The sequence below is a fragment of the Vidua chalybeata genome, chromosome 18, assembly GCF_026979565.1.
Source record: "Vidua chalybeata isolate OUT-0048 chromosome 18, bVidCha1 merged haplotype, whole genome shotgun sequence".
Classification (NCBI taxonomy): Eukaryota; Metazoa; Chordata; class Aves; order Passeriformes; family Viduidae; genus Vidua; species Vidua chalybeata.
In genome coordinates, this window is record NC_071547.1 from 5,509,356 (window position 1) to 5,531,701 (window position 22,346).

A 22,346-nucleotide genomic window follows, 5' to 3' on the forward strand; every position below is an offset into this window, starting at 1 on the left:
AAAAAAAAAAAAAAAAAAAAAAACAAAAAAAAAAAAAAAAAAAAAAAAAAAAAAAAAAAAAAAAACAAAAAAAAACCAAAAAAAAAACCAACCACTCAACAACACAACTTAGAAGTTATAAATCATCTCCCTGACAAAGCAGGAGTTTTTTCTAATGTGGACTCATTCATGTCTTAGGGAAGCATATGAAAGAGCTTTTCTAGAGGTTAATAAACAACTGCAAATGAAAATACAAGAATTAAGAGTGATCTACTTTGAAATAGAAGAAAACTTAACTTCAATAGTTTGGAGCCCAGCTGGTGCAGAGCACCATGCCTGCCACCTGCTCTAATTTCTGAGGGGAGGAACCTGGGTGATGAGCCTGCTCTTAAACTGCACCTTTATGAGCTGAAGTGGCTCATAGGGATGAGTGAGGGATTGACAGGAGAAGTGGAATCTGGAGCAGATGCTGTTAAAATCACGTAGCATGCAAAGGGCTGGCCCTGGACTAGCCAAGGCCAGGCAGCTACTGGAGCAATCAGTGGCAGCTGATGGGAAGCAAGCCCAGGAGGAAGAGGCAACCAACATCATTCACTCTTTACAAATGTTTCCTTACATAATCAGGTCTTACTGAGAATGCCAAGATACAGATTTCTTCAAATGTTTATCCAAAACAACACACAAACACTCTTTGAATAGTATTTTGAAAGGCCTTATCATTCTAATGTATTAATAAGAATCTCTATGCTACCTCTCAAAGTGTTGGAACCACATGTTCCTGGATGCTGATGAATACTGACTACATTAAACATTAAAACAGATGTCTGGTCTTCACAACCCAGGAACCATGCTGTGTTAAAACAGTAAAATAGTAGCATACTCCCATTGGGGAACAGTATGCTTACACAGAAAACTGTTTAATACCCATCAGGTAATTCAAGCCAAACAACTTTTAAACAGAAAATATATTATTATCTGGAGCTTTTAGCAAAACCAGACTTTAGAACAGAAATACATGCACTCTTTTACACTGGGTGCTACATATGTGACCAACAACCCCACAGGAGTTCCTCCTTCCCCAGAGGAACAATAATACACAGAAGACAAATACACTTCCTTACCTTTGGCCATTTGGGATTCAGGAGTCGTGCCTTGATGGCATCATCCAAGGCCTTGTCATACTGCTGGATTTTCATGTAGGCTGCAGAACGGTTGCTGTAGAGAATGCAGTTCTGGGGGTCGACCCCCAGCGCCTCGTTGTAGAGCACGATCGCGGTGTGGAAGTCGCCGTCATGGCAAGCCTGGTTGCTCTGCCGAACCTTCTCCACAAATTCAGCTTTGCTCAACATGGGACTGTCAGGACTTTTTCTTCTGAAGGATTTGGATCCACAGAAGGAAATCTGGGAGGAGAAAAGGGAGAAATTATATGTTAGTGTTAAGAAATGCTACTCAAAAAGAAAAAAAAAAAAAAAGATATTAAACTATTAGAAACTGTTCAGCAAAAATTAAAGCCAACAGGATCACTGCAGAACAAATTATGAATTCAGAACCAGGTTCTTAAAAAAGTAAATTGTTTATCTATTGAATCTCTCTTTGAGGGTACAGGAGTACCAGAAAGAATCTTGCAAAACATATCATTCCCTATGAATTATGTCTTCTAGACACAAGAGCAGCTGCAGTCTGTTTATATATGCTGCACTCCACACACTCAGAAGTGCTCTTTTCCTCAGCCAAGCTATTTGATTCTACAGCACTAAGCAGAGCTGCCAGGTAGAGAACAGGTGGCAGCTGTGAATATGAAGATGATGCTGGTACATCTGAAGTTTGATATGCAGACCACAGGCATACAAAGACAATGGGAAACCATGCAGAATCTCTTCAAACCAAAGTACTTGCACTGCAACCTCTATTCACAAACCTCTATATCCAATGACAGGCAGCTGCAAATCTGTTCATATTTGGGAAGGGAAGGAGGAGTTTTTAGAACCACATACACTCACAGAAGTAAGTGGGAAATAAAATTTATTTTAACAACAGAACAGTCATCCTTGGCAGAGCCTTCCCACACTGACAACTCAAGGTAATGCAAAATAACAAAGAAAAAAGATTTAAGCCTTCTAATTATAAGACATTATTTAAAGTGAGCTGTAGAAAATCCTAGTTCCATTGATTGTGGTACAATTTTTTCTCCTTACTTCACTTTCTACATCGCACATTTTCCTCAACCACCCCTTTGCAGTCAGAAACTGTTTCTGTCATGCAAAACCTACTCTCTCCCAAGGGCACTCAAGAACTCAACAAGAACATCTTAGTCCAACTCTCATCACAAGGCTGTTGGGAGCTGTGCAGTAACAGTATTTGGCAACAGGCAATACAATACATATGGAAACATACAAAGTACTTGAAAATATTCATTAAAGGTTTAGACTACTATAATTAAGATTGGTGTCATCTAGTTTTAGTCCTGCAGATTGAAAAAGTTTAAGAATATCACATATTGTTACCACAACACAACAACCACAGCGCTTAAATACATTACCAGAGCCAGCTGGGGAATATTTTTTAAAGGTGGAAAGGGAAGCAAGCTGCAAACTGACATCCTGTCACAAGGATCAATTGGTCTATAGACTTTTCTTTTTTTTCTTTTCTTCCTTAAGTCAAATAACAACAATAGAAAAGCATCAAGTTAGAAACTACTGATTTCTTCTTATTATATCCATTCTTTTCTGACAGTGTTTGTGTGTTTGTCCAAACTTTTTCTAAACTTCTCTACTGAAGGAGATTCTATGCTTTACTCAGGCAATCTCCTTACACTGCTTCAAAATTTGCATCATTAGAATATTTTTCCTAATATCCAAATCTCCTTTGTGTCAGTAAATGTATTGTTTCTTGTCCTGTAGTAGACTGAACCAAAACCTCTTTTCCTTTCATCTGTGAGGTTATTTTTCTATAGTATTCTTGCTAATGCCAGCGCTGAACACATTGCTTCATTCAAGCAGTGCAATAACTCACACATCTGTGAGCATCTGACAATAAACTTTATCCCATGGACAGTTTGTTGTGACCTGAGGGCAAGAACTGAATATGAAGATTCAGCAGCTTTACATGGGCACGTGTCCAAACACAAAGATGAGGAAACCCTGAGAAAGGTAATTAGTCACCAGAAGGCTTGGAGGTACTGCAGGAAAGGGGGCTGGTGAGTACCCAGGTGCCAGAGGCAGCAGTTTCTTCATGTGTCTGTAAAGGTGGCTGCTGCCTCCCTCCCTGAGTATTTCCTGGTCACTGACCTGCATCAGGGACAATGAAAAATACCAAATGTCATGTATTTCCCATGCTTTTATCACATTCAGAGTGAATGACTGCAGCTTCCACAAGCAGTACCACAACTAACCATGAACTTCAGTTATTCAGAAGATAAATATTTCAAGAAATAGATTCCTCACCAGCTGTGGCCGTAACTGCCTCCAGCAGGAGGCCTGGCCTGGCACAGCCAGCCCCACCCTGGAGAGCTCAGGGGCAGCAGTGGCATCTCACCCACCCCTCTCTGCCTGACCAGGGGACTCTGCTGCTCAGCCAGCTGGAGCTGCATGCCCAGGACCACCAAGAGCTACTGAGCCCTCAGCAGTGGGGCCCCAAAGCACCCAGCACAACCTCGAGGAGCACCAGTGAGACAAGTCCAACAACAGCTGTCTTTTTCTGGCAGTTTATTATGCACAAACAAATGCACACACAAAGCTGTTAAAGATCCTTCCAGAATCATACTGTGAGTCTGTAACAACAAGGAGAATCCATGAGGACACATCCTCTCGGTCTAAGTGAAGTGGTTTCTGCCTCTAATATCCTCTGACGCTAAACAATCTCATGAAAAAAATAAAAAGGAAACTATGATGGTAATTTGTGGAATATGTTACTGTTTAATTCCTGCTATGATGAGAACTACGTAAGGCAGTAAAACATCATGAGGTAAAAGAAAAAACCCTGAAACAGTAAATCTGAGTCACTCTGGCACTCAAACCACAAATAAAAAAAGATTATGATTATGGTACCAACTCACAAGAAGTACTCATTAGAAAGCCATCCCCTCTCCAGTCCCCACTGCTCCTCTCCTGTTAACACAGTGGAAGGTGATGGTAATGCACATATTTGGGCTGCCTAACATTTTGCTACAGAAGGTGCTTACTAAAGAAGTTTCTTAGTGCAGCAGAACAAATAAGGTTCTAATGAAGTGCAGAAGAGGATCTCGTCAGAAAATCTGAGTTAGAAGCTCATATATTTCTCATCAAGTAGAAGAGGGCACGAGCTTCTCAACACTACTTCTCCAAACCAGCATAAGACAGCAGAAATCAGCTCTTACTGTCATGTCACACAGAAGCTTCCACAATATCTGCTTCAGATCAGAGTCAGCAACAAATTTCCTTCACTGGTGAGAAAGTCACCTCTGGGAGAAGGTGCTCAGGATTCAACCCTGCTGGCCATGCAAGTGGAGTCTTAAAACACACACAACCTTCCTTCGTCTTTTTCAAGATGAAATTAACTCCCAACCACCCCCAAAGCAAACAGGAACTTGAATATACAGCAAAACTATATTACAAGAATTTTTGTCTTCACTGATCAAGCTTGTTAAATTTAGTCCTCTCTACAGAACATCCATCAAATAAAAGGAGTGCCCATACACACTGGAAAATGTGTCTGAACAGCATATTGCTGTCCAGAAAGCCATAGGGAACAGATTCCCAGTGAGTTCCAGTAAGACAAGTGAGAAGAGATAACAGCAAATCCACATTCTGCTCCAAGAGGACTAAAGAAAACAATGTGGTACAAAAGTAAATGTTTTATCAAAACACCAATGTTACACCTCAGAGCTTGTTGGCTTGTATGCAATTCCTCTTATTTAATTCTACATAATGCAAATAATTTGTTTGATTTGATGGTGTCTTGGGTGGCAAGTTCATAGTTAAGACAACTTTTTAAAAAAATTCTTTATAGCTTTTCAAAAAAGATACTGTAAATGTGGTATGTATAATTTTTATATTTTTAATTATCTAAATAGCTCAAGATATTTATTAAAGTATTAGGAAGAGGAAAAAAACAAAAAGAGGCAAGCAGAAAAATTGGCATTCCAAGTGGATTCTGAAAAAAAGAGTGACAGTAACTTAGGCTAAATATAGGTTTCCAAAATCAGCTTAAATCTGTAACTGAGCTTCCCTTTCTATGAAAATGTCTACACAACTTATATTTTAATCTGTAAAATGGTTTTATGGTTTCTCTCCATATTCTGGGGTATTACTGGTGTTTTTGCAATAGAAATTTGCTTCAACAAGAGCCCAAGAACAAATAAAGCACATGAAGTCTGTCCCTGAAACCTCCCAGCAGCCAGCACTTCAGCCAGGCTGTACCACACTCCTGAAGAGGTATAAAACCCTGCACACCACATGCAATCTTCCCCTGAAGAGAGCAGAATTTCAACAGAAATATTGTGGAAAGAAATGAAAGACCACCAAAACTGGAGGTTTAAGCCACCACAGGATGATACGAACTTATCAACAGGAAAGAAAGAGATTTTTTTCTTAACTGGAGCTTATTAAAAATAAAATTTTCTATAGAAAATGGTTTTACTTGAAGAATTTTTTAAAAATGCAAAGAAGTTGTGAGCTTCTGTGAGTTTGGAGAGGTCTGCACTTGTTACAGCAGTTAGATCCACCCTAATTTAAGGCATGCTACATGTTGCTAAAAATTGTAATAACAACTATGCAATCCATTGTTAAATTTCAACAGTACTTTTTGGTTCATACATCATTTTTAAGCTAGTTATTGTTAACAATAATTATACATATATATATATACACACAAAAATCACAAACTATCAATGAGAAAACAGACCTTTCCCTCTGATCTGTCTGTGAGCCAGAGGGAGACAGAGGCAGCAACAAGGGAGTGATGGATCAGTAATTCAGCAAAAGCCAGGCATGAACAGTAACCTCACTCGAGGAACACCCGTTAGGGCACCACTAAAGGCACATCCACTCATCCATTTAGGAATTTATCCATTTGCCACATCTCCATTTCAAAGAGCCTATAAAGGGCTCCATTAGCACCTGAAGAGCTCTTGTTTCACACCAGAAGAAAGCGCAGGAGAGATATTATCTAAGACTGTGAAAAACTCCAAGAAAAAGGAAAGACACTAGAATTACGAGGAACTCCAGAAGGGGAAGAAGGACAAGAAGGCATAGGCACGCAGCTCTCTGGATTTCAACCCTGCTCACTGGCGACAGCCAGGGGCATCCCCATGGCTGCAGCACCAAGCTACGGGAGCGCAAGCTGCTGACCGGGCTAGCAGCGCATCGCTGACCGCCAACCTGCGCCCAGCGCACGGGCAGAGCCACGGGGGTGACATCTGCTGTCACCCCAGACGCGCTGACTGAATCCGGTCTCCAGGTTCCAAGTTCTGCCACTAACAAAGCCCTTGTAACCAAGTTCATAACGACTTTCTGTACCACTGAAGCGGGGTAAGGAGCTCTGCAGTGCTGCCAAGTACACCTGACTCGCTTACCTTCAAACTTTGCAGATTTTAACGAGATTCGAGTTTGTTTACGGGGGCGCCAGAGCGAGCACAATGCCCATGCCGACATCCGAGCTCTCTGCTCGCGAGGGTCCCGCTCCAGCTAGCGGCGGCCGGCGGCGTTCGGGGCACACACCCCCCGCTCCGGGGCCAGGCCCGGGCCCGCCGCCGCTCCGCACGGCGCCCGACCCGGCCGGGACTGCGGCGGGACCCCCGCCCGCCCCGCCGGGCAGCGGGGTCACTCGCGGCACCCCAAGGTGCCCAGGGCGAAGGGAGCCGAGCGCTCGGCCTGGCGTTCCCGGAGCCCCGCCAGGAGCTGCCCCACCGCCGCCCGGCCCCTCACCGCGCCTCGGGCCACCGGGCCTGCGCCCCCGCCGAGCCCCCCTCCCGCTCCGTGCCGGGACAGCCGCCAGCCCGCGCCCCGCAGCTTCCCCCCGCCGCCCGTGTCCGGCCCGGCCCGGCGGCTGCTTCCCGCCTCCCCGACCGCTCCAGCGCTGCCCGTCCGGCGTCAACCCACCCGGGGAGGCTCCGCGTCCTGCTCCCGCCGAGCCCGGCCCACCGCCACGGCCCCCGCCGGGGGCGGCGGCGCCTGTTGCTCCATCGCGCTCCTCCTCCTCCTTCTCCTGCGGGGGCCGGGGCCGCCGCCGCCCCCGCCAGGCCGATCCCACTCCGGCCCCCGGCGCCACGTTCCGGGCCCGGCTGAGTGGGACCCGCAGTGCCCCGGCCCCGCCCCGGGGCTGGGCTCCGCCCGGACCCCGGGCACCCCCGCCCGACGGCGCCGGGCCCGCGCCGGACGTCCTGCGGCTGCCGCCCGGGCTCCCCGGCCCGGGGCAGCGGCTCGGCCGCACCTCCGCGGGCTCCGGCAAGAGCAGCGCTCGCCTCTCCGTACCAAGGACGAGCTCCGTCCTCACGGAGGATACGGCTCCAGCGTCGCTCTGTCGCCATACGGGTGGGGAACCGTCGGCCAGAAGCAGCGGCAGCCCGAGCTCGAGAGTAAGCGGGGCCCACATGGCACCGCAGGTGGTGATGCTGGTCACTAATGACACCGCCCTGGCCAGGCACAGCGAGCCTCAGCACTTTGGTTAACCCAAGTCTTCCAACTGCTGTGACCCATTCTGCCTCTTGAAATGAACAAAATGGATTATGCTGAAGAGTCTTGTGCTGCGGACAAGTGGTAAAGAAATAATTTCTTATCTATGTGAAAATTGGATGCCACTTCACTGTAGTTAAACTTACTTTTTCATAGAAAAAACTGAGTCTGAAACTTCAGAAAGCTTTCTGCAATCAAATGATGAACACATGGCCAGCAGCTCAAAAGTTTGCCACTGAATGAGTGAGATCAATTTAGGACATCATTGGAAAGCAGGTGTTAGTCAGGACCCAGGGAAAGGACCCAAGCAAAGCAGTTACTGATCATCTAACAACTGTGGGATGTAAAAAAGATGGAGGAATAAATTATAGAAGTTTTCTAGGTCTATCTAAAAACAAAGTGACAGTGTAAGTCGGAGCTAGGGAATTACCTTCTCATCAGCAATGATGCAGGTCTTTTAAAAAGTAACTGGTAACCAAAGCCCAAAGGTATCAGCTTTTGCAGTATACCAGGACACAAATCTGGCCCAAACACACTGCATCCTGTGATTCTTATATATAGCAAATGGCAGCTGAGTGTTCTCTTCTACTTCAAATGAGCTACAGTAAGCACCAGAACTCCCTGAGGATGTGCCAGTGACAGATTTGCACCAAAGGGGACAACCCCAAGGACAGACACACCTTTGTTCCATCAGCCCAGTGTATCTGGAATGGACTGGAACCAGTGGTATTGTTTCCATCCAGATGCCCATGGATGTTTCTCCATTCAATCCATTAAGAAAGGTATCAATGTACAAGAATCAGCATTTTATCATTAACATTGGTTAATATCAGATATATCAAAACACACATGATCTCTGCAATGGGCACATACAGGAAATGTGACTCATGAATATCTTAATTTCTACCTGACATGGGTTTATTCCATAATGCATTAGGTTTTATTCTTTACAAATCAACTTTGAGTAGATACCTTTAACCAGAAGATGCATGTTGGAGAACAGTTACTAAACTGTTCTTGCAATCAGTAATGAAATTAATAATCCTTTAGTAAGAAGCACACAGTTCAAAATCTTCACCTAAGAGGCAAGCAAGTTCTTCTTTCTCAGTTCAGTTCCTACCTCCTCCCTGACAGGAATTTATACATCTTCCTTTCATCTCTTGTTATCATGTTTCCTCTTACTCATCCCTCCTCTGGGAAATAAACATGCTACACACATGTTAAAACACCATGCAGATGGTAATTGTTGGTTTGGAAGCCAATCAGCCCCACCCCAGTGCACAACGCTGTGATTCTGCCAGTCCAGCATTTACTGTGGAGCTTTACCTGAAGCCCAGAGCACCTCAAGGTCCATCAGAAGTTTTACATCTGAACTGAATAGTCTAAGTGTCCTCAGAAGTCTGTGGGCAGCATTGTGTCAGGTAATGCTGTGTCTCAGGCAAAAGCTCAGCAAGTTTAGTGTTCCTTCTTCATCTGTTAGGACTAAGCATTATTTCCATGCCTAACCTAGAAATTGGAAAAGAAGAAACAGAGAATGTAGGTGGGGATGAAGCTAGCCTAAAAAATTGTGAGTAACTTAGTTCAGGAGTTTTTCTGATACTTTCCTTGAGTCAGACAGCTGGATGGACTAGAACATGACTAATTGTGCAGATTCTCATGCATGCACAGCAGTCACTTCAGTCTTACAAAGTTATTTTTATTTGAAAATTATACATCTTCAACAGTTTATTCCATTATTAAGATTTTTCTTAATAAAAAATTCTGCTCTCCATAAAAAAGCTGTCATTAACAAAGTCATTTTGTCTTCCTTTTCACCTCATTTTCTGATACGAGGTAGAAGGAACGGCACGCTTAGCAGAGCCATTGTCTTCCTCATTTTCATGGGGACGCTTTCTCGTTGTGGTTGGCTGGAAGAAAAACACAGGAGGATGGCTCCAGGAAACCAGGTAAGGCAGAACCTGACTTTCTGCTTGCCCCAGAACTACAGGTGTTGGACAGCGTGACCAAAAACTAACCCATGCTTCTCTCCCAAGATTTATCTAATTATATTTGATGGTTCTCATATAAGATACTGCTCCCAGCTTGAAACAGCTACTGTTCACAATTTTCCTAATTAGCATCTGGTGATGAATGGCACAATGCTGTCCTAACCTCACACCAGCATGAGAATTTTTATTTGAACACTAAACATTAGTGACTTGAATCCATATTTTAAAAAATACATTCAAAAGTTTTATTCTAAATATACGAATAATCCTTTAAAGCCTAGGCAAGTGTTTCTATACATTTAAATTGTTGATAAAGCATGGAAATCCATTGCTGCTGTTCAGGAAACAGAACTAACCAGCAGGCTGCCACATACAGCCCAAGGGTACATTTCTCTAAAGCCTCAAAATTAACTGATTTCCTTATTAAAGATTACTTCAAAATCTACTTTCTCTGTCATCAAATTTTCCTCTTCAAATATCTACTGTACATACCATTTTTGATGTTTCTGGTGGGCTCATATTGGTACGTGTCTGAGCAAGTAGCTGTTCAAATGTAGTTTTCATATCCTCATCCTGCAAAAAAACCCCAGCATCAAAGTAGTATATAGACTATTTAAGGGAAAAGCAAAGATTGAGAAACTCAGAGAGGTGAATGGGACATTCAGTGCTAGAGACAATTAGAAATAAAGATCATTGAGGTCCTAAGGATTTCAGCTGTTTTAAATGAGGTTTTTTTAGGTGAAGGCAGTGGAGAGGGTCCTTTTCCTAAGCAATGGAATATTGCAGTATCTCCTTTTTTTATTTAACTATTCTTAAGTGCTACAAAAAGGCTTTGACCTGAATATCCATTTAATTTTATATAGAATTTTGACTTGTTTTTCTTTTCCAGTGTCACCTGATTTGATTGTGGCTACATTTGAATTGATGGATAAGGTAAGAAATATTTTTCCATTGATGTAACAAAGACCTGTGGTTTTTCTTCTGCATGCAACCAAACTAATCTTGTACCATTCAAAAGACTTCAGAGGCAGAAACAGCAATAATTGTTTATATGCCTTTAAAAATGTTTTATTAAGTAAATACAGGTAAGAAGACATTTCCACTGAGCAATACTTAGGTTTACACAGCTCAACAAGTTTTAAAGTTCTAGATTTAAACAAAGAATGGAGTAAACAACTTGTTTTGAAAACACTAATTTGAAAGCACTTCTAGTTTAAATAAATCTGCAGAACATGCTCACTTCTAGTATCTGAAAAATTCCCTAGTACCCCCAAAATCATCAGAGGGCTAACAGGCATCAGCTGGTCACAGAGAGAATGTGGTTTTTCCTGCTGACTTGTAAAGTCGATACTTCCAGACAACACAAGAGGGAGAGAGGAGCCAGTAACTCCTCACTACTCACAGGAACAGGACTGGGGAGCTCTTTTGGTGGAATGATTGATATGTGTGATATCTAGAACTGAGCATGCTGGATGCTGGCCTTCCAAGCAGGCAGTCTACATCACCTATGAACACCTGACACTCTTAGTAACAGCCCCTGAAGGGAAACAGCTCAAAGAACAGCAGCTGAGTGCTAGATGACATCTGGATTTATGGCTATGATGATTTCTGGAACCTTCTGTCCTGTCTTCAAAATTAAACTTAACAGTAAGAGATGTCCTTACATGGAATATATAATCAATTAATAACAACTTGAATATATACTGAAATATCTTAAATTCTTAACTCATCTAAATCAGTCATCTATTTCCCCTTCCCCTTATGCATACTAGCAATTTTTTAAAATCAATGTTGCATGGTTTTTGTGTAACTTTTTCTGCTCAGATTTGTAATTCAAATGTAAGACTCTATATCTGATTAACTCACTGTAGATGTTACATGCAAAACTACAGTAAAGTAAAACCCATGAATGCCAGGAAATGTTTCCTGATGCCCAGGAGCATAATTAAGAAAAGTTAATCACTTCAAAGAGTAATCCACACATGTTTTTTGTCTCAGAGCACTGAGGGATACTCCCTTGCTTCTCTCCCCTGTTTCTTATGCTCTTTACCAAAGCATCTGAAATTCTCCTGTTCCCAGTGGGGGAACAGGAAGAGCCTTGTGCTTGGTGTGAATAAACAGAACCTGTTGCATGGCTCAGATGTAGGCTGGGTGACTTTTTCAGACTCCTCAAGCAAAAATATTCAAGAAAGCTCATAGGTTCAGTGGGCACCTCTGCCAAAATTAAGAAAAGACCACCTAAAGACTGTTCCTCTCAAACCTAATTAGACTGTAACAGGAGGCAGGGAAACCATCACTTCCTACTCAGAGGGTTCCCAAACCAGGGACACTTATTCCTGCACAGCAGAGGAAAAACAAACTAGTATTGGATGCTTGCCAGAAGCAAACTGCACTGCCTGCCCACACAAACATCTGAGGAAATGGGGCTCTGTTACAATGCTCAGAAGGAGAGGTCCATCCTACCAGAACCACAGTCAGATCTGGCCTCTAAAAAACACATCTTGATCTCACATGTGAAAGAGTTCTGGGAAGAGGTGTCTCACAAAGGACACAGAAGCTGCTTATTGTATTAAAAGAAGGCATTCAGGAGACTACTCCTTGCTGCTTTTGCAGTCTTTCTACAGGGACTAAATCTTTGAAAACGCAAGACATGAACAAGTTATCCTTCAAACGACTCAGCTTTCACTTAAAACTCAATTCCTACCTGAAGCCAAGGATGCTCTAAGGCCTCCTCTGTGGTAAGACGTTTGCTTGGATCCACTACTAACAGCTTCTTCACAAGATCCAGAGCTAAGATAATAAAATGAGCTGGTTGGCATGTGATCAATACATTTATTAGCTGGAATATGCCTACACCAAAACTACGTGTGACAATGTGCCTTATACCCCTTCAGAGCAATGCACAAAAGTGCAGGCTGGGCAGATCACTTTTCTTTTTGCTATGCATGGGAAGGGCTGCAGACTGCAAGCATCTTTCCTTCACATGCACACGACTCAACACTTCTCAGTAGACCAGAATTACCCACAGATATATTTAGCATATACATGGTTTATGTTCTGAGCATGCCAGGAGGCTCAGCACTTCCCTAAAAGCTTCAGTATTACTGTGGAAAAGCAAAGACAGCTTAATTTATCCTGGTTTACAGTGTCTTGGAAAGCAGATTATCCATCTGGAAAAGTGGGAGAGAAGAGACAGGACATACACATGTATGCTCAACATAAACTTTCATTTTCTTAGGAAGCTGCTTAGTAGACACTGTGAAAAATATGCCATTTTTGTCATATTTTATTACTCCAAATCTCCCATAAAGGAATTTCAGCAAGATTTACTTTTCATTTGATCAGATTATTCTACATACCAATAGGACTATGGAAATTATGTTAAGATTGTACAGTCTCATGAATGTCTGACTTATTATTGAATAAGCTGTAAACTATTCAGGAAGGAGTTATATTTGATAAATTTATTAGACAAAGGATGACCACATAATTTATTAGAAACTCCTCTGCACATACAAAGAACTCCAAGAACGTCCAAGGTAAATACTACAATTATTTTGTGCATTTAAAATGTCCTGAGAAACTAAAAGCACACAGACAGTAATTATCATTTTAGTTTGCTATGCAAAAACTCAAGTTTCACAGACTACTTCACTTACAGTGGACCAAACATAATAGATGATTCCTCAAATGTGACTGACACTTTCAGCTCAAAGACTAGCACCATGAAAGGACTCTCTTGGAACGTTTGTTTATTGGAATTCTAACTCGTATTCCTTAAATTCCTGGTATTTTTGGTTCAACACTTGAAGAATCTTTAGGCAAAGTCTGTGGACCAACTTGATGAAGTCAGAAGAAAAAGTGAAAAGAGGAGAAATAGATATATGTGCCCACAAACGTTATACTTTTGTGGTTAATTACGCTAAATACTACTAAGAAATCTCTTCAATAATAAAATATGTGTTCATTCTAATGCTTTAACTATGATCTTCAAAAAATATTTTTAATATATTCATTTAAAAACAAAACATATTAACACATAATGTGCCATGCAGCTGAAAGGAGGATAAAGGAAAACAAAAACTACAAGAAAAGAGGTAGATATTTTACTACCCACTGTGCTGGAGTCATACCCATGTCTGACACATGCTTCCATTCTTTTGCAATGAAGGTGTATTTTCCATGAGTGATTTGATCCTTCAGAGAGAGTTGAGTATTTTGCTCATTGAATGGTGGATATCCACACAAGCTGTATAAAAGAAAAGAATTTAAATAGCACAGAATTTGTCATAGCAAATAAAACACTGAAATCACACATTTTAAGGCATCTGCTATCGTAGTGTTTTTATACGTGTAGAGTTTTAAACTGTCACTTCCTCATATAGACACTGAAGTTGCCAAGTCTCAAGCCATGTATGTCAAAGACTGCCCAGTGAAGGTACATCTACACAATATCTTACCATACAAAAAGAATAACTCCTAAACTCCAGCAGTCCACAGCTCGGCTGTATCCAGCAGTCCCAAGTGAATTTAGAACCTCAGGAGCAAGATACATGGGAGTACCACATAATGTTTTCATAAGAGAAGCTTCTCCAAGAATCTTGGATTGTCCAAAATCTGTAATCTTGTATTTAAAAATGGTAACACCACATTACATATGAGGATGGACTGTACACATCATATTGTAGACATACATCAGGAGGTAGCATTAAGTTTCTTCCTTCCAAGCCAGTTCCAGTACATGACTATGAATAGAAGTCACCCCAAACATTAAGTGAGAATGGGAGAGGAGGAAGAGGGAGAAATACGACAAAGGATCACACTTTACAATAGCAAAAAATAAGATTTGGATATAAATGGACAACTACAGAATAAAGGTATTGTAGCCTATTAGAAGAGTTTATGTGAAAAATAAGCATTTCAGCATGCTTATTGTATACTGAAATGCAAATATAGTCAATGCTTTCTCTAGGGGAAAATAAAAACAACACAAAAGAAAATCCACAACCCTCATTCCCCCCACCTCAAAAAAAAAAAAAAAAAAACCAAAACAACAGAAAAATCCCTGTCACCATACAGCCTGGACATTTGTGGGAATGCTGTCTGTAATTTAAGAATTTAGATTTTATCGGGGAAAGAAATCATTGACATTTGAAAATACATATGTAGTGTATGGGTTGAAATATCCATAAAAGTAAAATCACAATTATGAAAAAAAGAAGGTCTATGTTTTAAGTTACTTCATGGTTTGTCTGACTAATTCCATAATATCTTTTTGGCTGTGTTTAATGAAATATCAAGAAGAATGTGAAGAAACACTCCCAAATTTTTCCATTAACATGAAATGTTAAAGTTGACTTACCTTTACAAGACATATCTCTTCAGAAGATGAAAGTAGCACATTTTCTGGCTTTAGATCTCGGTGTATGATTCCATTGTCATGAAGATACTAAATACATACAGATAGGCAATTAAGGAAAAACAGATTATTAACTTGTTTTAAAATGCAAGCTTTCCATTTTTTCTCATGGCAATGGCAGGATAACTGAAATGGCTGTGTAAGAGGAGGGCAAACATTTAAAGCTCTGCCAAAATTAACATGGGACTGTCCCTTAAAAAAACAAAGCAAAATGAAAACAAAACAAAACAACCCACACCAAAACACCATCACAAAGAAACAAAAAACCACCTTAGAAATATTATGCTTCAAATGTCAAATCTCAAGCAAACACAGTGTGCAGACCCAGGTTCTGTGTCACCTTTGTAGGAATTCTGCTTTTCTGTCTCTCTTGTTAAACCAGCTTGTTAAGAACGCTGTGCTGATTGCTTGCATGGGTTTCAGCAATGACAAGTGACAGAAAAACTCATCTTGTTGACATTTTTTTGTTGTAGAATTCATGGTTATATACCTTTACAGCTAGCAGCATCTGATAAAAGTACAACTTGCAGATATCTTCTTTCATCTTGATTGGCCTTGACACTCTGTCATACAATTCTCCTCCTTCCATCCTAAAACAGATGCAGGTTAACAAGCCAGCACACAACTTTCAAAAGATTCATCTCATTAAACAAGACTAAGACCAAAACATTTGGCTACTCTGGCTACAGAGAAAGAATATATTTCTGAAATGAGTGAGCAACATCCTAAACACAGCACATGCATGGCTCAGTTAAGGTCAGTCTCTTGAGTTTCACTGGGAGTTATTACATGATTTTTGATCAGCCCCCTCTTACGAGCTCAAAAATAAAAATAAATAGCAGCAATCCACAACAGCAGCAGAGCAAACAATGTCCAGGCCCTGAGTGCCTACAAAGCATAGAAGGATGATTTCTCCTGATTATCCTAGCTCCTAATTTTACAAAGGAAAGTGGAGGCCAGCAAAAGGAAAACAAAATTAAAAAAGCAAAACCCTCACAGTTCATTGTGGCTATGAAAAAAACATTTCATTTTATGCATTTACTTTCAAACAGGTTACTTACAGTTCCAAAACAATGTAGTAATCTTCTGCTTCAAAGAAATTCTTTATCTTGATTAAGCAAGGCTAACAGAAAAGGGAACACAAACAGAGACACACAAAATAGAATAATTTGTAAAAATTAATCCTAAAGTTCTTATTTCAGTATTTCAAACCAGGTCACATAAACTAACACTGAACACAAGTGACTTGCAAGCACCCCAGACCATACCCTCAACATTTTACCTATTTTCATGCAGAAGAAAAAGGGGATACACATTCAAGAAATTCCCAGTGAAAACTAGTCTTTACATTTAGTTATTTTGCAGCATTTAGAAAAACTTGCATAAAATAAAAAATTCTGCAACAGCATCTCAGTTAAAACTTTTGTACTGTTTCTTCTCAAATTTATATTGCAGTTATCCAAAGCTTTAAAATCTCACATCTGCTAGGATATAATACACTTAAAAGAAGAAAAAAGATCCATTCAATAATTCACAAGGGAAATTATATATCTCCTTTAACACATTTCTGAATGGATAAAATTGCTCTTTCATTACTACACTACGGTCAGTAAACTAAACAAGTACATACAGGAGGGAGCAAAAAATAATAAAAATGAACAGTAACACTCACATGATCTATTTTCTTCAAAATTTCAATTTCTGTATTGATATTTAAAGCTGGGTTCTAGTAAAAGAATCAAATACCATATTGGGTAAGACAGAGCTGTTCTGGAATAAGACATATGAGAAATAAGAGACAGTAACAGAAAAGACATCATTTTATGCCTTTTGCTACTGTAAGTGACCATAACATATTTTTTTTTTCCATAAAATGATCAGATACCTTCAGTGAATTAAATAAACACAGTGCTGTCATTATCTGGAGCAAGCTATTGCTCCAGACATGTAATTCATTGCAGGTTAGAAATCCCCAACTAATTTCCAAGTTAAAAAAAAAAATCTTTTTGCTCATATACTTTGTATGTAGTTTGTATGTAAAGTGCTTTTCTCCCTCCAAGATGCTTTCCAGATGGGCCAACCTAAAATTACAAGCTACTCTCTCCTATTTTGCAAGATAACATAAACAGATTCTCTAACCCGTGGCTTAGGCTCAGCTAATGAAATCAGCTCAGCAGGGATTTTTTGCTCTTCTTCCAATCCAAATCAATCATCTTGGAACACACAACCCATACACAACATTCCAGCTATACTCCTGTGTGTGTTTGGTAGAATGGCATGTATTAGGAATTATAATTCACAACAGCATCTTGAGCCAGTTGTCTCTGTACTTCTCTAAATTCTGGCTTCTGCCATTAGACCTTCCCAAAAGGCTACATACAATTTTCTTAAAATGTATTACAATGGAGGATTCAACAAAATTAGCTTAGTTGGTACATTTTTGGTCAAGACTGTGCTGCTTATGATGTGTTTATCTGATGCATTTTAGGACATCAACCAAACCGTGCAAGAGTCCACACCACCCCTTGTACACATCTCATTAACAGTCCTAAATGATGAACCTAATGGAATGTGGTCAAGGAATAAAAACAAGAATTCTGTACATCATACAAGATGAAAAAGCATTTTTAAATTAAATACTGAAGACATTAAGTAATAAAATCCTCATTTGAAGATAGCTGAGGAGTCAGAGAAGTTACCAGATATTCCAAGACTGCTGCAAGGTGGCCAAGACAGACAGACAAAAATACTTACTTCATCACTCAGGCCACTTGCCACAAACTTCCGTTTATTGATGATTTTCACTGCAACTTTGTTACAGGTGCTCTTCTCAAATGCCAGTTTGACTTCACCACAGGCACCACTAAAACAAGAGCACAGCTCTGTCAAAAATCTGTGTAACAAGTGCAGGCAAATGAAAGCATAATTTGGAGCTGGCTGCTTTCTAACTTTCTGAATAAGGCACATGCCTCTTCTGAGGAAGTACTCAGCTGTTAGAAAGTGTACAGTACTTCTCAGAGCTAGAAAGTGTATTTAACCACAAGTGTTGCCAAGGGCCATTCATTCAAAACTGCAGGAGTAAATATGCAAAGCAGTTACTCTATTTGTACCAGAAGTACTGGCAGATAGGAAGGACAAGCTCTGACAGCATTTCCTTCATGCAAAGGCATTTAGGAGAAGAGAACTTAGGAAAAGTTCTCTTAACACTGGACTGCACAAGTCTGAAGAATAGATATGACAAAACTTGTATTTTTACTAAATAGCAATTATATTGAAAGAAAGAAAGAAATTCTTCTGTTTTCCACTCGGATTTGTTTCTACTTAATTATTCACCTCCAGATTCTTCACTGACCGACTGTTTCCAAAAGAGAAAAAAATAGCCCCTATTTAAAATAGCTTCTCTCTCCTTTTTTTCTGGATAGTTCCTTTCCTTTTCATCTGAAGGCCTCAATAGTGATATTGTAGGAAGCAGTATTCTGACATAAACCTCTTCCTTTTACTTCCAACAACTAAGTAAATTAATATACAAACTTTAAAAACACAAAGAATTTACAGACTTCATTCTCTTCTACAGAAAAAAAAACCCAACCAAAACAAAACCTGGCATTTGCAATTGGTGGTAGGTTGCAAACCACAAACCAAGTAGAGAGACAAAGCCAAAATTCCTGTTTAAAATGTTGTAAAGAACATATTTATTCACGTGTTATCATTCATTTTTTTCCTTTTTTCTTTTAAAACAGCAGCTCAGTTAATACTGGTAATAATTCCAGCACAAGATACTCATTATGATAATGAAGTTAACCCTTTCTACTGAGGGAAGAAGGATGCTTACCTTCCCAAAGTCTTTGACATGATATATTTCTCTCTGAATTCTTTAGGAAACGTCATCTGATCATCCACCGTAAGATCAGAAAATACAAACACTGGGAAGGCAAGTGGAGATCATTTTCCTTTTATTAGGTTTAAAATTTTTATTATAACAAACAGCTATGTTTTGTGAGCTTTTATAATCAACATTATAACTGAGAAGATACTGCCTGCTAGAGGAAAAACTAAATATATGCTATAAATTATACCAGTTACGGGTTAGCAAGGTAATCTTGTTGCTGAAAAATTGCATTTTGGGACTAAGTTCACAACAGTCTTTAACTAATTAATTACATTTAAAGACAAAGGGAGCAAATATTTCAATGTCCCAGCAAAAATCAAAGAGAAGTAATAATCAAGAAGACAGCATTTTAGTGGAAAATCAAAGACAAAGAAACAAAAACCCAGCCCTGTTTATTTTTAAGAGGATTTTCTATTTATTATGCAGTATCTGGTTAGGTATCAAGGGGGTTTTATGAATAGTCTGTTTCCACTGTTCCCACCATCATATGCACAGCTACTGAAGCCAAAAAGGGTTTCAAAAACGGGAAAAAACCTATAAAAGTTTATACTCTAGTAAGGTGCTACTTTCTTGATGCATATTTCTTTAAGTTTACTTTTTCAGTTTTTTTTTCTAGGGTTGACATGGATAATCTTTATGTGAGTACTAAAACACCTATTAGTGAGATGTGCTCACAAAGCAGCTCAGCTCCCAAGAAACATACTCAAATCAATGCAGAAACAACCTCTTGGTCAATACATGAAAAATCTACTTAAATTAAAGCACATTTTACCCTTATTGGTCTGTACAGACAATGCAATTTCAGAGTTGTGTGTCAGTGGAAGCCTCCTCCCTCTTCCAACGAGCTCTCTATTAACAAATGTCCCATTTGCACTATGGTCTTCAATGTAGGCAACAAAGGAATTTTTTGGACCCATTTCCTCAAAGAGAAAAAAAGAATGGGGAAGATGACAGTAAAGAACAAATGACTTTACAATAAAGACACGATACACCAGAAATTTACTACTGTTGACTCAAGAAATGAGACTGAGTTTATTTCATAAACCATATGAATGGGGCATTGCCAAAAGTCAGTTTAGAGTAAACCCTGAAGATACTTTGATTTCTTTAGGATCTCTGACCTAAAGTCTCTTTTTGAATGATGCCAAAATAACTCAGAGAGTTACCATTTTTAGCACTTACCCTGAAAATTCGGAAGTGCTTCTTGCTATAGTTTTGGTAGAAGCCAGTCTCAGACAATCCCAGCTTAGAAAAACTGTAATCACAGCTTTTGTCCCTCCCAAACCAGTATTCCTCATTCACACAGTCTGCAGAGGAGGGGAAGAGAGGGAGAGAAGACAATGTTGCAGGAAGTTAACAACTATGGCACTACAGAATGATTCCAAATGCCAATGAACAGGATAACAGAGACAAGATTCTTCCCATAGAAACAAGTCTGTCTTAACTCATACAAAGCACCACACCTTGTCAAATCCATTAATAATTTTACCCTCTTTAGCAGTGGTATTCTTCAGTTGACCGTCAACCATATAGAGACACATAACTAAATAAAATATATATATTTTTTAATGAAGCATGTAACAAAGAATATGAACACCCCAGAATTTCTGTAAGTCTATAGAAGCTGTGTATCTCAGAACTCAGTGTAAACACTGGGATGTAGTATGGAATAAAACATTATAGCAAAAAGTTCCATACCTAAATTTGCTTGTCCCTAACTTGAAAATGAAAAGACACTGCTCTTCAGCAAGCTGCCCAGAACTTTTCTGAGATCCTACAAAGAAACCAAGAGATTTATTACAGTATGCACATACCACAATTGCTGAAACCTTTTCCAAGTGCAAAGAGTCGACCCCAAGGCTGAGGAACCAGCTCTTCAGATTCCTGGTCCTCAGGGATGGACGGAAGCTCCTGAGTGGGAACAGTGTCCAAGGAACTGAGAGTTCCAGAACTTAAGGAAGACTGACTAGTGCTCTGTGACCCACTGGAAGAACTGGTACCACTCTGTGGCTGCTGGGCACTCTGAGACTGCTGTGCTTCACTTCCAGTCTCTCGAGACATGTTGGCTTTAAAGAGAATGTTAAAAAAAACCGCAATTACTATAGCAAAGTAAAACTAGCAAACACTCACACACTGTACTATTAATGTCCAAGCCCATTCAGCCTCAAAGAAGTAAAACTTCCAACCAAAGCACACATGTCTGGGTTATACATAAATTCCCAGGAACTGTGCAAACCAGGATGGTTTTCCTTTTAAAAGACAACGTGCAGCGGCCTCTGCTGGTTTTAGAGAAGCAGAACTAACAACCCTCGTTCCCGGATTGCTACCGAGGACTTCAGCGCTCCCACTGGGTCACACAGGCATGGGCTGTGCTCTGACAGCATCCCCGCACGGAGCGAGGGACCACGGCTGGTCCCCCAACACAAAGAGAAAACTGAAAGCAATAAGAACTGTAAAATGACATAGGTTTTCTTGAAAGTGCCCGAGAGATTTATCACACTTGTACACAGTAACTGTACAAAACCCTGCCAGACTCAGACACTCACCACGGCCCTGGCAGCTGCCGGCACCGCCAGCGGCAAGAAACAGCCCGGAAATTCATAGCCTGTGGTGCCTCCTTCTCCACTTCAATGCTGCCCCAGCCCCCCCTACAGCCAGCTTCTTCCAACACAGCAGTGCTCACGAGCCTTCCAACCTCAGCACCAGTATATCGGCTTTTTCGCTCCTTGCCATACAGTTTAATGTATACTTTGATACATTCCATTACGAGCCATAAAGCCACGACAGCTCCCAAGCTCCCTCCCACGTCCCGTTTGTTACAGGTGTTTACAAACACAGGCGAGGCCCGGGGCTCCTCCCGCAGGCAGATCACGGAACCATGTGGGCTGGAAAAGACAGAGGCCATCGAGTCCAAGCGCTTCCCCAGCACTGCCAATGCCACCGGTGCCCCTGTCCCCTGGTCCCGCAGGGCTGGGGGACCCCACCTCTGACCTGTGCAGCCCATTTCCATACAGGAGCTTTCCCTCGTATCCAACCTGAACCTCCCTCTAAACGCTCAGACGGCGGGGCCGGGCCCCAGCAGCCGCCTCGCACCGTGCGGCCCTGCCCGCCAGAGCACTGCTGCCCCGAACCGACACCGGCCCCGCCGTCCCCACTGAGCACTGCGGCCCCGTGCCCGGCGGCACCGCGCGGCCGTCCCGGAGAAGCCGCGGGGAGCAGCCTGCGGCGGCGCCGGGCCGGCAGAGGAGAGGAGGGCCGGGGGAGCAGCGGAGGGAAGCGGAGGGAAGCGGGGAAGGGCCGGAGCGGGACCCGAACTCACGGCTCAGGGGCTCGCGGGGCTCGCGCCGTCCGCCCGGGGCCGCCGTGCGCGCTGTGCGCGCGCCCCGAGCGCGGCCAATGAGCGGGCGGCCGGCGCGGGGGCC

General features: G+C 41.4%; 2 protein-coding genes and 1 long non-coding RNA gene across 9 annotated transcripts in view; 1 reads left to right on the forward strand and 2 right to left on the reverse strand.

Moving 5' to 3' along the window:
• The window catches only part of TTC28 (tetratricopeptide repeat domain 28), a 109,455-nt gene extending 102,198 nt beyond the window's left edge, over positions 1-7,257 (reverse strand). Inside the window, exons 1-2 of one of the 3 annotated variants that reach the window (XM_053959631.1) lie at positions 7,056-7,257; positions 1,101-1,379 (exon numbers count right to left, since the gene is read on the reverse strand). In XM_053959631.1, coding sequence (XP_053815606.1) covers positions 1,101-1,379; positions 7,056-7,139 — 363 coding nt within the window. In that variant the 5' untranslated portion in view covers positions 7,140-7,257. Of the gene's footprint in view, positions 1-1,100; positions 1,380-5,859; positions 6,120-6,529; positions 6,662-7,055 lie in introns of those variants that run through there. The other 2 variants (XM_053959632.1, XM_053959633.1) reach the window with 2 other exon arrangements.
• A 467-nt stretch (positions 7,258-7,724) lies between these two features.
• On the forward strand, positions 7,725-18,976 carry LOC128797262 (uncharacterized). Its single transcript, XR_008434079.1, has 4 exons — positions 7,725-8,410; positions 9,466-9,574; positions 10,506-10,549; positions 18,914-18,976. It is a non-coding gene; the product is annotated as an uncharacterized LOC128797262 (long non-coding RNA).
• On the reverse strand, positions 9,308-22,301 carry CHEK2 (checkpoint kinase 2). Of its 5 annotated transcripts, none has more exons than XM_053959643.1 (15): positions 22,244-22,301; positions 20,739-20,990; positions 20,107-20,231; positions 19,697-19,844; positions 18,868-18,958; positions 17,790-17,898; positions 16,708-16,761; positions 16,097-16,158; positions 15,526-15,625; positions 14,979-15,065; positions 14,077-14,240; positions 13,750-13,865; positions 12,321-12,406; positions 10,109-10,189; positions 9,308-9,535 (listed from the first exon to the last, which is right to left on the reverse strand). In XM_053959643.1, exons 2-15 carry the CDS (start codon positions 20,983-20,985, stop codon positions 9,440-9,442), a joined length of 1,566 nt encoding a protein of 521 aa, XP_053815618.1. In that variant the 5' UTR covers positions 20,986-20,990; positions 22,244-22,301; the 3' UTR covers positions 9,308-9,439. The 5 variants fall into 5 exon arrangements, 3 of the variants coding, with proteins under 3 accessions (XP_053815618.1, XP_053815617.1, XP_053815620.1); XM_053959642.1 differs by lacking the exon at positions 22,244-22,301 and adding an exon at positions 21,471-21,546; XM_053959645.1 differs by lacking the exons at positions 20,107-20,231; positions 22,244-22,301 and having other exon boundaries at positions 20,739-20,811.
• Between the last annotated feature and the right edge of the window lie 45 nt (positions 22,302-22,346).

Excerpts from the sequence above, each read along its gene's own strand:
- CHEK2 (XM_053959643.1), bottom strand. The coding sequence starts at position 20,985 with ATGTCTCGAGAGACTGGAAGTGAAGCACAGCAGTCTCAGAGTGCCCAG. Across the intron at positions 18,959-19,696 it reads GTCTGTACAGACCAATAAGG|TGTTTGTATTTTCTGATCTT; the intron begins GTAAAATGTGCT and ends TTGCCTTCCCAG. Across the intron at positions 16,762-17,789 it reads CAAGTGGCCTGAGTGATGAA|AACCCAGCTTTAAATATCAA; the intron begins GTAAGTATTTTT and ends TTCTTTTACTAG.